The 14,911-nt window shown below is 39.0% G+C and overlaps 1 protein-coding gene across 1 annotated transcript in view; it reads right to left on the minus strand.

Annotated features, from left to right (window-relative positions):
* Positions 1-9,043, minus strand: part of LOC115111772 (hexokinase-2-like) — a 67,760-nt gene extending 58,717 nt beyond the window's left edge. Inside the window, exon 1 of the mRNA XM_029638183.2 lies at positions 8,747-9,043. Coding sequence (XP_029494043.1) covers positions 8,747-8,809 — 63 coding nt within the window. The 5' untranslated portion in view covers positions 8,810-9,043. The remainder of the gene's footprint in view (positions 1-8,746) is intronic.
* Positions 9,044-14,911: the final 5,868 nt, after the last annotated feature.

Raw genomic sequence — 14,911 nt, forward strand, 5'->3', positions numbered from 1 at the left:
AGACCATTATTCCTCCTACACCAAACTTTACAGTTGACACTACGCATTCGGGCAGGTTGCGTTCTCCTGGCATCTGCCACACCGAGATTTGTCCGTTCGACTGAAGAGTGATTCATCACGCCAAAGAACACGTTTCCACTGCTCCAGAGGCCAAGGGCGGCGAGCTTTACGCCACTAGAGCCGACGCTTGGCATTGCGCATGGTGATCTTAGGCTTGTGTGCGACTGCTCGGCCATAACAATCCATTTCATGAAGCTCCCAACGAACAGTTATTGTGCTGACATTGCTTCCAGAGGCAGTTTGGATCTCAGTAATGAGTGTTGCAACTGAGGAGAGACACATTTTCAAAGCTACAGCACTCTTTTTCTAAAACTGTTTGAATCATGTCTGTGAGTATAACATAACTTATGTAGCAGGCAAAACCCCAAGGACTAACCGATCAGATTTTTTATTTTTTTATTTTTTGGAACCTGTTTTCAGTTCCTACCGCTTCCACTGGATGTCACCAGTCTTTGGAATTTGGTTGACGTTATTCCTTTGTGCAATGAAGTAGTAGGCCAACTCGGAACTGGGTACACTTTTGTGAGTTGCACAAAATTTTTAAAATAATAAACGCTTTTCACGTCTTGCGCAATTTGTAGCGGAAATGCGCTGACGAGGGAAACATTTTGTAGACGTGTGGCTTAATTGAACCATATAATGTGGACATTGTGCACTGATTGGTTGAAATTGCGAGTCCTCTTTTTGTACTGGGGTGATGGGTCAGTATCATGAGATAATGTTTATTTTATATTAGATATGAATTATTTTACTGTTTTATGCAGAAATAATGCAGTGATTGTCAAATTTGCAAGCACTCGCATAATATGCAGGGAATTGTTGATTTTGCAAAAACAAAATGTGATCAGCAAATCCTGTAGGGGCTAAAATGTTGCTATTCAACGACACCGCAAAGAGAAATTAAATTCAGGACTGACAGCCATTTTGAGCAAACCAATGAGTTTTACCAGTCAAATTTCCAAGGTGAGAGGTTCCAAAATCCTTCTATGGATTATATTCTTATGACCGCAACACGAGTTGTTTGCTATTTGGTTTGAGTGCTGCCCAAATGCAGTTAGAGTTCAGACAGGAGTAATTGTATAATTTGGGCAAAATTATTTCAATTTATCAGTGGGCGCTGCAGCACCTTCAGAACCCCAACTGCCCACTGCAATGGAAAGGAATCAATTTTGTCAGGGCATAAGAAGGTTAAAGCAGACTAGCCTAGAGAGAAAGGATCAGAAGGGTGAAAAGCGCAAATGTAGCAGCCATTGACAGAGCAGGCAGATCAAAAAGGATAAATATGTGACATTTATTGACCTAATGTAAAATGTTTTAAGTCTGATGCTAGTAGTATAGTCTGTGGCCACACCTTACAGACTTTACAAGTCAAACTCACAGCTGGTGAGTTTGTCTGGACTGGTGCAATACCAACAACGAGAGAGCCGACAGGGAGGAGACGAGAGCCCTGACAGAGTGGTGGCAGGGAAATAACCTCTCCCTCAACGTTAACAAAACATAGGAGCTGATCGTGGACTTCAGGAGACAGCAGAGAGAGCACACCCCATCCACATCGATGGGCCCACGGTGGAGAAGGTGAAAAGCTTCAAGTTCCTCTGCGTACACATCACTGACAATCTGAAATGGTCCACCCACACAGACAGTGTGGTGAAGAAGACTCAACAGTGAGGTCAGTACAGGTGCATTAATGCTGGGATCTCAAGGCCATCAGACTAAAATAACCATCACTAGCCAGCCTCCACCTTGTACCCAGCCCTGAACTTAGCCACTGTCACTAGCTGGCTATTGTACATTGTAGAGGTCGACCGATTATGATTTTTCAACGCCGATACCGATTATTGGAGGCCCAAAAAAGCCAACCCCGATTAATCGGCCGATTTAAAAAAAAATATTGTAATAATGACAATTACAACAATACTGAATGAACACTTATTTTAACTTAATATAATACATCAATTTAGCCTCAAGTAAATAATGAAACATGTTCAATTTGGTTTAAATAATGCAAAAACAAAGTAAAAGTGCAATGTGTGCTATGTAAGAAAGCTAACGTTTCAGTTCCTTGCTCAGAACATGAGAACATATGAAAGCTGGTGGTTCCTTTTAACATGAGTCTTCAATATTCCCAGGTAAGAAGTTTTAAGTTGTAGTTATTATAGGAATTATTGGACTATTCCTCTCTATACCATTTGTATTTCATATACCTTTGACTATTGGATGTTCTTAAAGGCACTTTAGTATTGCCAGTGTAACAGTATAGCTTCCATCCCTCTCCTCGCTCTTCCCTGGGCTCGGACCAGCAACACAACGACAACAGCCATCATCGAAGCAGCGTTACCCATGCAGAGCAAGGGGAACAACTACTAGAAGCCTCAGAGCGAGTGACGTTTGAAACGCTATTAGCACGCGCTAACTAGCTAGCCATTTCACTTCGGTTACACCAGCGGGAGTTGATAGGCTTGAAGTCATAAACAGCGCAATGCTTGACGCACAACGAAGAGCTGCTGGCAAAACGCACAAAAGTGCTGTTTGAATTCATGTTTACGCGCCTGCTTCTGCCTACCACCGCTCAGTCAGATACTTGTATGTTTTGTCAGATTACATGCAACACAGGACACGCTAGATAATATCTAGTAATATCATTAACCATGTGTAGTTAACTAGTGATTATGATTCATTATTTTTTATAAAGATAAGTTTAATGCTAGCTAGCAACTTTCCTTGGCTTACTGCATTCGCGTAACAGGCCGTCTCTGTTCAATCTAACCCTGGAATGTAATGAAATTCCAAAGATCTGGAAATCAGCATTTGTCCTACCACTTTTAAAAGGGGGAGATCCAACTCATTTAAATAATTATAGGCCAATCTCAAAGCTGTCACCCCTGGTGAAAATACTTGAAACCCTTGTAAGTGAACAATTAAAATAGTTTTTATTTACTAACTATTTTATCAATGTATCAATCGGGCTTCAGGAAGAAGCATAGCACAATTACTGCAGCAGCCATGAAGGTTTTAAATGATATCACTGAAGCCATTGACAAAAAACAGCACTGCGTCTCACTTTTTATTGATCTTTTAAGGCTTTTGATACAGTTGATCATGCTATGCTAAGGCAGAGATTGTCAAGTGTAGGTATTTCGGAGCATGCAGTTGCATGGTTTGCTAACTATCTGTCTGATAGACCTCAGTGCACTCAATTTGATGGGCTTATGTCTGTTAAATTGTCTGTCTTGAATGGTGTGCCCCAAGGCGCTGTACTTGGTCCTCTTATTCACTATTTATATAAATGATTTAGACAAAAATGTCCAAAATGCACAACTTCATTTTTATGCTGATGATACTGTTATTTACTGTTGTGCCTCGTCTCTTACAAAAGCTTTCCAGAACATGCAAACTGCTTTTTATACTGTTCAACATGCCTTGTGTCAATTAAGGCTTATCCTCAATACTGACTAAACTAAACTAATGGTGTTTTCTAATGCAAGAAATAGACCTCTGAACCTTTCACCTATTACTACCTGTCAGGGCAAGGAGATTGAGGTTGTAACCTCAAATATCTTGGAATTTTAATTGATGACGGCCTCTTTTAAATTGCATATTCAACAACTTACAAAAAAATTGAAGCTGAAATTGGAATTTTATTTTAGGAATAAGGCCTGTTTTTCTTTTGACGCCAGAAGGAGGCTAGTATCAGCTACATTTATGCCTTTACTAGACTATGGGGATATTTTATATATGAATGCTTCCGCTCAGTGTTTGAGATCAATTGACACGACCATGGCACTTTGAGAATTATTTTAAACTGCAAAACCCTTTGTATACCAGGGTTGGCTGGCCTTCTCTAGTCACTCGTAGGCTCAGTCACTGGTATACTTTTATTTACAAAGCCATTTTGGGTTTTATTTGCGCATTTTTATTGTTCAGAAATGTGGTGGGTACTCTCTTCGTTCCAAATGTCCGAACTGAATTTGGTAAAAGGGTTTTTATGTACTATGCGCCATCGTCTTGGACCACCTTACAAAATACTTTTAAACTGGAAGAACTTGTCCCGATTGGTGTTTTTAAGTCACTGATGAAGGATTTTGAGGCTGATTCCCTGACCTGTCAATGTTTTTAATTTGCTGTTTTATACTCTTGTGAATTCAATGGTTTTTACTAGATTACTTGTAGTTTTTCATGTTGTCTGTCTATTTTTTTTGTAATGACTTGGTGCTGACTATCTTGGCCAGGGCGCTCTTGAAAAAGAGATTTTAATCTCAATGAGCCCTTCCTGGTTTAAAAAAAAAGTCTCCTTGTGGAGTGCAACGAGAGAGAGGCAGGTCGTTATTGCGTTGGACTAGTTAACTGTAAGGTTGCAAGATTGGATCCCCCGAGCCGACAAGGTGAAAATCTGTCATTCTGCCCCTGAACAAGGCAGTTAACCCACCGTTCCTAGGTCGTCATTGAAAATAAGAATGTGTTCTTAACTGACTTGCCTAGTTAAATAAAGGTATAAAAAAAATATATTTAAATTTAAAACGGCAAATCGGTGGCCAAAAATACCGATGTCTGATTGTTATGAAAACTTGAAATCGGCCCTAATTAATCGGCCATTCCGATTAATCGGTCTAACTCTACTCTAATACATTGACATGGAACGCTGGTCACTAATAACGTTTACATACTGTTTTACACATTTCTTCTTAACCTTTATTTAACCAGGAAGGGCTAATTGAGATTTGAAATCTCTTTTTCAAGAGCATCCCAGCCAAGTCAATACTCAATTACAGACAGACATGAAAATCTACAGGCAATCTAATAGTATACTGTATTCTAGTCAAGGCCATCTATTAACCTATTGCTGTACATATACGATTCTATCCACTTATTCTTCAGATATACTATATATTCTATCCACATTCGGTGCATGTCTATACATCACATACATACACATAGTTGAAGACAAAAGTTCACATACACTTAGGTTGGAGTCATTAAAAATAGTTTTTCAACCACTCCACAAATGTCTTGTTAATTAACAAACTATAGTTTTGGCAAGTCGGTTAGGACATCTACTTTGTGCATGACACAAGTCATTTTTCCAACAATTGTTTACAGACATATTATTTCACTGTTTCACAATTCCAGTGGGTCAGAAGTTTACATACACTTAGTTGACAGAGGTCGACTGATTAATCGGAATGGCCGATTAATTTGGGCCGATTTCAAGTTTTCATGACAATCGGAAATCGGTATTATTGGATGCCGATTTATTTAATCAGTTAAGAACACATTCTTATTATCATTGACGGCCTAGGAACGGTGGGTTAACTGCCTTGTTCAGGGGCAGAACGACAGATTTTTATCTTGTCAGCTCAGGGATTCAATCTTGCAACCTTACGGTTAACTAGTCCAATGCTTTAACCACCAGCCTCACGAGGAGCCTGCCTGTTACGCGAATGCAGTAAGAAGCCAAGGTATGTTGCTAGCTAGCATTAAACTTATCTTATAAAAAACAATCACTAGTTATAACTACACATGGTTGATGATACTACTAGTTTATATAGCGTGTCCTGCGTTGCATTTAATCGATGCGGTGCGCATTCGCGAAAAAGGACTGTCGTTGCTCCAACGTGTACCTAACCATAAACATCAATGCCTTTCTTAAAATCAATACACAGAAGTATTTATTTTTAAACCTGCATATTTAGCTAAAAGAAATCCAGGTTAGCAGGCAATATTAACCAGGTGAAATTGTGTCACTTCTCTCTTCTCTCAATCAGGGTATATGCAACAGTTTGGGCCGGCTGGCTCACTGCGAACTAATTTGCCAAAATTTTACGTAATTATGACACAACATTGAAGGTTGTGCAATGTAACAGCAATATTTAGACTTTGGGATGCCATCTATTAGATAAAATACGGAACGGTTCCGTATTTCACTGAAAGAATAAACGTTTTGTTTTCTAGGTGATAGTTTCAGGATTCGACCATATTAATCATCTAAGGCTCGTATTTCTGTGTGTTATTATGTTATAATTAAGTAAATGACTTGATAGAGCAGTCTGACAGATGGTAGGCACCAGCAGGCTCGTAAGCATTCATTCAAACAGCACTTTCGTGTGTTTTGCCAGCAGCTCTTAGCTATGCTTCAAGCATTGAGCTGTTTATGACTTGAAGCCTATCAAATCCCGAGATTAGGCTGGTGTAACCGATTTGAAATGGCTAGCTAGTTAGCGGGGTGCACGCTAATAGCGTTTCAAACGTCACTCGCTCTGAGACGGAGTAGTTGTTCCCCTTGCTCTGCATGGGTAACGCTGCTTCGAGGGTGGCTGTTGTAGATGTGTTCCTGGTTCGAGCCCAGGTAGCGGCGAGGAGAGGGATGGAAGCTATACTGTTACACTGGCAATACTAAAGTGCCTATAAGAACATCCAATAGTCAAAGGTATATGGAATACAAATCGTATAGAGAAATTGTCCTATAATTCCTATAATAACTACAACCTAAAATTTCTTACCTGGGAATATTGAAGACTCCTGTTAAAAGGCACCACCAGCTTTCATATGTTCTCATGTTCTGAGCAAGGAACTTAAACGTTCGTTTTTTACATGGCACATAGTGCACTTTTACTTTCTTCTCCAACACTTTGTTTTTGCATTATTTAAACCAAATTGAACATGTTTCATTTTATTTGAGGCTAAACTGATTTTATTGATGTACTAAATTCAAATAAGGGTTCATTCAGTATTGTTGTAAATGTCATTATTACAAATAAAATAAAAAATAAAAAAAATTTTGGTCCTCCAATACTCGGAATCGGCATTGAAAAAACATAATTGGTCGACCTCAAGTTTAAATGTATTTGGCTAAGGTGTATGTAAACTTCCAACTTCAACTCTATTTATACTCCAGACTACAACATTGCTCATCCTAATATTCCTATATTTTTTAATTCCATTCTTTACTTTTAAAATGTATTGTTATATATTACTGCACTGTTGGAGCTAGGAACATAAGCATTTTGCTACACCCTCAAAAACATCTGCTAAACACGTGTATGCGACCCATATTAGATTTCACACAAAATAGCCCTGTCCTGCTTCAAGCAACACAAAGCTCTCATAGATGCTGCCCTTGCCACATATGCAGCACAGCTAAGAGGGTGTGTGTGTGTGTGTGTGTGTGTGTGGGGGGTAGTGAACCTAAACCTAAGGTGAGTGAGATGGAGAAGGGTGAACAAAAGATAAGTTACCAACCTGGTCTCAAAGCATTTTGTAATATTCTGTACGTAAACCCAAGACATTACTTTTAGGCAAAGGGGGATACCTAGTCAGTCAACTGAATGCCTTCATCTGAAATGAGTCTCCCGCATTTAACCCAACGCCTCTGAATCAGAGAAGTGCGGGGGGAGGCCTGCCTTAATCGACATCCACGTCGTTGACGCAGTGGGTTAACTGCCTTGCTCGGGGACAAAATGACAAATGTTTACCTTGTCAGTTCGAGGATTCGATCCAGCAATTAGTATATGTTACCTTTCATATGGTATGTATTAATTTGTGGATGTCCATCACCCATTTTGTATGATATGTTATTAATTACAATTTGTGTGTGTATATGTATAATATACACACACATGTACACACACACATACATACATATTAACAAAACTTACAATATGTTATGAATTTGGAAACCATAAATGTTTGGAATTCTAGCTAACTGACTAACGTTAACCAAGCTAGGGGTTAGGGTTAAGTTTAGGAGTTAGGTTAAAGGGTTAGGACTAGGAGAAGGGTTCACTAAAAGGGTTATGGTTAGCTAACATGCTAAGTAGTTGCAAAGGATCTAAAAAGTAGTAATTAGTTGAAAAGTTGTTAATTAGCTCAAATGCAAAAGTTGTCCGTGATGAGTTTCTTACTCGCACTCCGACCGACCAACCAACCTACTTAATAAGTAACAATCTGTCTTATTTAACCATACCAAATGTAACATATACTCATCTTTTCTGGATTTACGTTTACCATGTTACGTCTAGTCTATGAGACCAGGCTGGACCTACGTAGAAGCACTTCATGATAGGCTCATTTTCACAACCATTTATCCTACTACTGATGTAAAGATAAGTGTGCATGCATCCTGTCTAATTATGTTGATAGTCCTGTTTAGGTCAGTGATGTAGACAGTCTTACGTTTCAGGTTCAGCCAAGCTAAACCGATATGCCAACCGTCTATTTCTCAAAACATTGCTAGGTCAGTGCTGTTATATCTTGGAATCCCTGCCCATCCATGGACAGGGCCGACGGCTTTCGCTCTGGCATTGCATTGAAATGCGGAAACAAGAAGATGCGCAATTATTGCAATTTAAACAAATCAGTAAAAGTTAATACTTGGGCATATCTTGTCAGTGTCTTCAACTTTAATTTAGTTCGTTTGGATAGACATTGTGGGGCATTTGACGGAAAAGAAAACTAATTAACTACCACTCCTTAGAGGAAATTCGACACAATGGAAACTAGCTAGACGCTCCACTGACGCAATGCCAATATGATCCGAGTCATCACACGACACGTGTGGCGTACTTCAAGTAACCTAGCCTCTTCTTTCGAGTGCTAGCTAACCGGTCAACGGCCAATATCACTTGGAAAATATGTGCCTTTATAACATAAAAAGAGCAAAGACATGTAGCTATGTTTTCGATGCACTTACTTGTTGAACTTTGTCATGGTGGAGCTCCGTGAAGTAGTAAGCCAGAAGATGAGAGGCTATCATCGTCGTTGTAAATGTCCTTCTCTACCTCTTAGTTAGTTAGCTAGCTATGTCAATGTAATTATTTCCTATATGGCTTGTTCGTTAAAGTTGTCGGCAACTAATCATAACGTCGAACAAAATCTTATCTGGCCTTCGTAATGACAACTTTATAGAGATGAAGGCTGCAGAAGTCACATCGATAACTTCCACCTACTTCGAACAAGTAATTCTTAATATTCTTCGCGTCATTGCTGGCGATTGGCCACGAGGAAGGTGGGGCTTCTCTTCTTGTCTAACGATAAGCAAATTATCATAATGATGAATACTATAATTAAACACAAGATGTCCTTACATATTTGATCTCTCAGATCAACTTTTAACTTAAAAAAAAATATATATATATAATATGAGTATATCTTATCATAGAGATACATCTATAATCGTATGTATATAAAACAGGAGTGAGTTTGGTTTGTAATACAGATTAAACTGATTTCATGGAGCAGTTCCATCTATTGACATGATGTTCCTGTAATGACTGACAATTCACATTTCTTACATTCATGAACTGCCAGAAGAAGGAAAAAATCTCATCATAGGAAGAAAAACTGTATGGGGGAAGAATACAATTTAAGGCAGGAAATTGACAGGGAGGAGAGAATTATTTCAACAACAATGTAGCAATATATCCAATTTAGCACATGCTGTAGCCCATTCAGGTGCCACATTCAATTATGTAGCCCATTCAGGTGTGTGTGTTTGATGTATTATATGCACCAAGTCAAGGTCAGTCATTTTCTGCAACAAGTAACAACTGAACTCATACTGACAAGATCTCAGGACCCTGGTTCACATCTGCACGTTCCATGATGCTGAATGACTAGGCATTACAGTGATCTGAGGATTCTTCTCTATTAGAACAATAGTAAGCTACTGTCTCAGAGGATGAGTGTTGGGGTCAGTTATATTTCAATTCAGAAAGTTTTTTGTGATCTTGATATTTCAGCATGGACTACAGACATAACCTTCAGATAATGGTGTGACTCAGACAGTGCTACTCATAGAATCTCTGAGTTGGATACAATAAAACAGATCACAAGGTCAGAACATTGGGATCTAACTCCAAACTGCTGCTGCATAGCAGCTATTGTCCAGAAGAAATGCCACACCAACAGCCACTATTGTCACACCAGAGCAACTCAAACCTACTGGCTGAAGTATCTCTTTGTCAGTACCTACGCAGTGGTCAGGCCGTGTACTGGTCATTCTGCCAATTCTCATCATTGTATCTCTCCATCCATCTATTGTATTCCTCTCCATCCATCTGAAACTTTCCCTCCTATGACTACTTGTCGAAACCCTATGGGAGTGCACGAGGGAATAGAGTGCCATGTCAGAAGCAGCCCTTGTCAATACTGCGTTCCTTCCAAACACACACAGTGCCACATTATATCACCATTAAATTAACATAAACAAAGCCATTGCAAAAGGCCGTCGGTACTGATTACAGCCCTCACACTTTTCATATTGGACACAATTCAAACAAACACTTTCAATAAAATGTGCCTTTTATATGAGTGTAGAAAAGGTCAGTAAATATTATGATGTTTCTAGATATTTCAAGGTTTGTATATCAATTGACTCTATTGCTCTTTCCCTTCTACTAATAAAGCATTGCTCATGCAACTCAGAAATACCAGCAACCGGTTTGGCATGTCTTGAGCACACAGATGTACACGTAAACATGAATGCAAATAGACATTGTCATGATGCCTTATAGGTCATGCATTCGACTAATGCTATACGATATGATCATATTCCAAACGCATGTTCATGTGGCAGAGGGAAATATCTGATCTAGCTCTGATCAGACTAAGGGGTGACTGGGAGTTTTAGGGCCTGTATTTAGGGTCTCAGAGTAGGAGTGCTGATCTAAGATGAGGTCCCCTCTGTCAAAGCAATTTTATTCATTATGATCTAAAAGGCTAAACTGATTTAAGATCAGCACTCTTACTCTGAGAAGCTATATTAATACCGGCCCAGGTTCAGCTTTTGGATATAGCCTCCTCGGTATTCTGGTTGTGTTCCCTGTCTTCTGCTTGGACAGGACAGAATAAAAGGAGCGGCAAGATAAACTAGGTAATCCATGATGCAGGTATTAAAGGATTAGCTATTTATAACTCAAAGTTTAAAGCCAAGTGTAGTTGGCCAGAGTGTGAAATGTTTAGGACACTAAGCTATCATGTAGAGATAATGTTGAATAACATTTTTATACCATATATTTATAGTGTTATACATAAACGGTCTCCTATTCCTCAGTCATGATGTGACTTTTACGGTGATAAACTCATATCAGGTTCAGACCGGCTCCTCCTGGCAAAGCCCCCAAAAATGGGTTATGTCATTAATTTAACGTTCAGCGATCCACTCACTTATCTCCCATTTGTATTTTAGTCTATGAGAGAGACTACGAATGATGATAGAGCCTAAATGTCCAAGAAAAAAAATAAATGTAATTTATGTGCTTCATTGCAAAACACACATATTTCATGCTGTTTTAACACAAACATTATTTTTTTTGTGGACCTGAGTTAGACCTGTAGATAAAGGATATATAAATGCAGCCAGAGAAAAAACATGACATACGGTATACTCTAGTCCAGGACATATTTTAAGTATGCACTCTTTTTCTGATGTGATAACTGTAGCTTCTATTTCCCCAAAAATATATTACAGCACTCGTGACCTCTAGTGGCTAACATTATTAGTACAGTTTTCAGCCAAGCTCAATTGCTCTTGCTCAGTGGTTCCCAAACTGTTTATAGTCCCGTAACCCTTCAAACATTCAACCTCCAGCTGCGTACCCCCTCTAGCATCTACGATACATTTATTAAACATAAGAATGAGTGTGAGTTTTTGCCACAACTCGACTCGTGGGAAGTGACAAAGAGCTCTTATAGGACCAGGGCACAAACAATAATATAATAATAATCAATAATTCTGCTCTTTATTTCACCATCTTACATATAAAACCTTATTTGTTAATTGACAATTGTGAATATCTCACCACAAGTTAATGAGAACAGTGTGCTTTGAAAGGATGCACATAACTCTGCAATGTTGGGTTGTATTGGAGAGAGTCTCAGTCTTAAATCATTTTCCACACAGTCTGTGCCTGTATTTAGTTTTCATTCTAGTGAGGGCTGAGAATCCACTCTCACATAGGTATGTGGTTGCAAAGGGTATCAGTGTCTTAACAGCGCAATTTACCAAGGCAGGATATGCTGAGCGCAGACTAATCCAGAAATCTGGCAGTGGCTTCTGATTAAATTCAATTTTCACAGAACCACTTGTTGCAATTTCAATGAGGCTGTCTTGTTCAGATATCAGTAAGTGGACTGGAGGCAGGGCATGAAAGGGATAACGAATCCAGTTGTTTGTGTCATCTGTTTGGAAAAGTACCTGCGTAATTGTGCACCCAACTCACTCAGGTGCTTCGCTATATCACATTTGACATTGTCCGTAAGCTTGAGTTCATTTGCGCACACAAAACATCATAAAATGATGGAAAGACCTGTGTGTTGTCCTTGTTAATGCAGACAGAGAAGAGCTCCAACTTCTTAATCATAGCCTCAATTTTGTCCCGTACATTGAATATAGTTGTGGAGAGTCCCTGGAATCCTAGATTCAGATCATTCAGGCGAGAAAAAACATCACCCAGATAGGCCAGTCGTGTGAGAAACTCGTCATCATGCGAGTGGTCAGACAAGTGAAAATTAAGGTCAGTAAAGAAAACTTTAAGCTCGTCTCTCAATTAACAAAAAAGTGTCAATACTTTGCCCCTTGATAAACTGCACACTGTGTGTTGTAAAAGCGTTACATGGTCGCTGCCCAAATCTTTGCATAGTGCAGAAAATACAGGAGAGTTCAGGTGCCTTGCTTTAACAAAGTTAACCATTTTCACTGTAGTATCCAAAACGTCTTTCAAGCCGTCAGGCATTCCCTTGGCAGCAAGAGCCTCTTGGTGGATTCTGCAGTGTACCCAAGTGACGTCAGGAGCAACTGCTTGCACACGCGTTACCACTCCACTATGTCTCCCTGTCATGGCTTTTGCACCAGATACCAAAACATCTTGACCACCAAAGTCCATTTGGTATCACAAAGCTGTCCAGTACGTTAAAAATATCCTCTCATGTTGTCCTGGTTTCCAGTGGTTTGCAGAAGAGGATGTCTTCCTTAATTCACCCCCATAAACTTAACAGACATATACCTGGAGCTGTGCCAGGTATGACTCATCCGGCAGCAGGAAGAATTAAGTCCTCCACAATAGTATGGGGCTTGCCTGTCCTAGCCACTTGGTAGCTCACCATATAAGACACTTCTAGCCCCTTCTTATTCATTGTATTTGTTGCTTTTACAAGTCTTACTACACAGAAGTCGTCTTAATTCTTAATTCCCTTATTTTTCAAATTGTCATGTTTTGTTTCTAAATGTCTCCACAAGAGAGAAGGTTTCATCGAGTTGTGAGATAGTACTTTTTCACATATAACACACTTTGGCTGAGGAAAGGCACTCTCCCAATATAAGCGAACACCAAATCAATGTAGTTCTCATCATATTTACACCTCTTCGATGGACCAACATCCCTGTCTGTTGTTCGGTGCTTTCCCGGGTAAGGGGGCAGTAGCTCTTCGGCTGCATCAGATTCACAACTGTCAGTGTCCATGCTAGCTGGGCTAACAACACATGTAGAATTACTCTTGCTAACATTGGATGTACTCGTGGAAGCAGAACAACTTGTTTCGTCGACAGGTGGAGGTGTAGTACTACTGGTAGTAGCAGTACTACCAGTAGAGCTGGTATGTGTCTCTATGGATGCGGGCCTTACATTTTTTAAACCATTTATCAATTTCCAAGCAAACGGAATGAGCAGCAGCTACATTTGGCTACATACTGACTGTTAATGGAATTCCCGCGAGAGAGTAATGGTTCATGTGATTGGATGTTAATTATTTGACTAGGCTACCTGTATTTGACATTGTGTTGTTATTTCGCTGACCACTAGATGGTTTAATTTGATTTTTGGCAGTGAAACGAGGCTACTCAGGCAAGAAAAAAACCTCATCCAAATGTATAGCCCCGTTGGAAAATATAATTGGACTTTATTTTTATTTTTATGTGAATCACATTTTTATTTGGCGTACCCCCGACGGCATTGTGTAACCATTACCTGAGACCATAAACCTCAAGTAAATATATCTAACAACGATTTGGTTAGGTACATAGGTGAACTTTCTTTAAGATGAATGCACTAAATCGCTCTGGATAAGAGTGTCTGCTAAATAAAAAAATGTGTACGTGGGATTCAATTAATTAACGATACACATTGTAATTTATTTTCAGTAATGAAAAAGGTACCCAATTATCATACTTGAGTAAAAGTAAAGATACCTTAATAGAATATGACTCAAGTAAAAGTGAGTCACCCAGAAAAATACTACTCGAGTAAAAGTCCAAAAGTATTTGGTTTTAAATATACTTAAATATCAAAAGTAAAAGTATAAATAATTTCAAATTGCTTATAATTAGCATATCAGACAGATATTTTACGGATAGCCAGGGGCACACTACAACACACAGACATCATTTACAAACAAAGCATTTGTGTTTAGTCAGTCCTCCAGATCAGAGGCATTAGGGATGACCAGGGATGTTCTCTTGATACGTGAGTGAATTAAACCATTTTCCTGTCCTGCTAAGCATTGAAAATGTACTTTTGGATGTCAGGGAAAATGTATGGAGTAAAAAGTACAATTATTTTCTTTAGGAATGTAGTGGAGTAAAATTATAAGTTGTCAACAATATAAATTGTAAAGTAAAGTACAGATACCTAAAAAATAAACTACTTAAGTAGTACTTTAAAGTATTTTTACTGAAGTACTTTACACCACTTTTTATTTTAAGTGCCTCATTCTGTTGTAAGTCGGATGTGTTATCTACTGTAACATTGTAACATATCAGATATGACCACACGTAAAATACATCACTATGAAAAGCTTGGAAGAGAGTGCTGGAGTAATAAGGACCCCCGAACGTGAATTGATGGGTGACATGAAAAAGGTG

Source organism: Oncorhynchus nerka, linkage group LG27 (genome assembly GCF_034236695.1).
Source record: "Oncorhynchus nerka isolate Pitt River linkage group LG27, Oner_Uvic_2.0, whole genome shotgun sequence".
In the NCBI taxonomy this organism is placed as follows: domain Eukaryota; kingdom Metazoa; phylum Chordata; class Actinopteri; order Salmoniformes; family Salmonidae; genus Oncorhynchus; species Oncorhynchus nerka.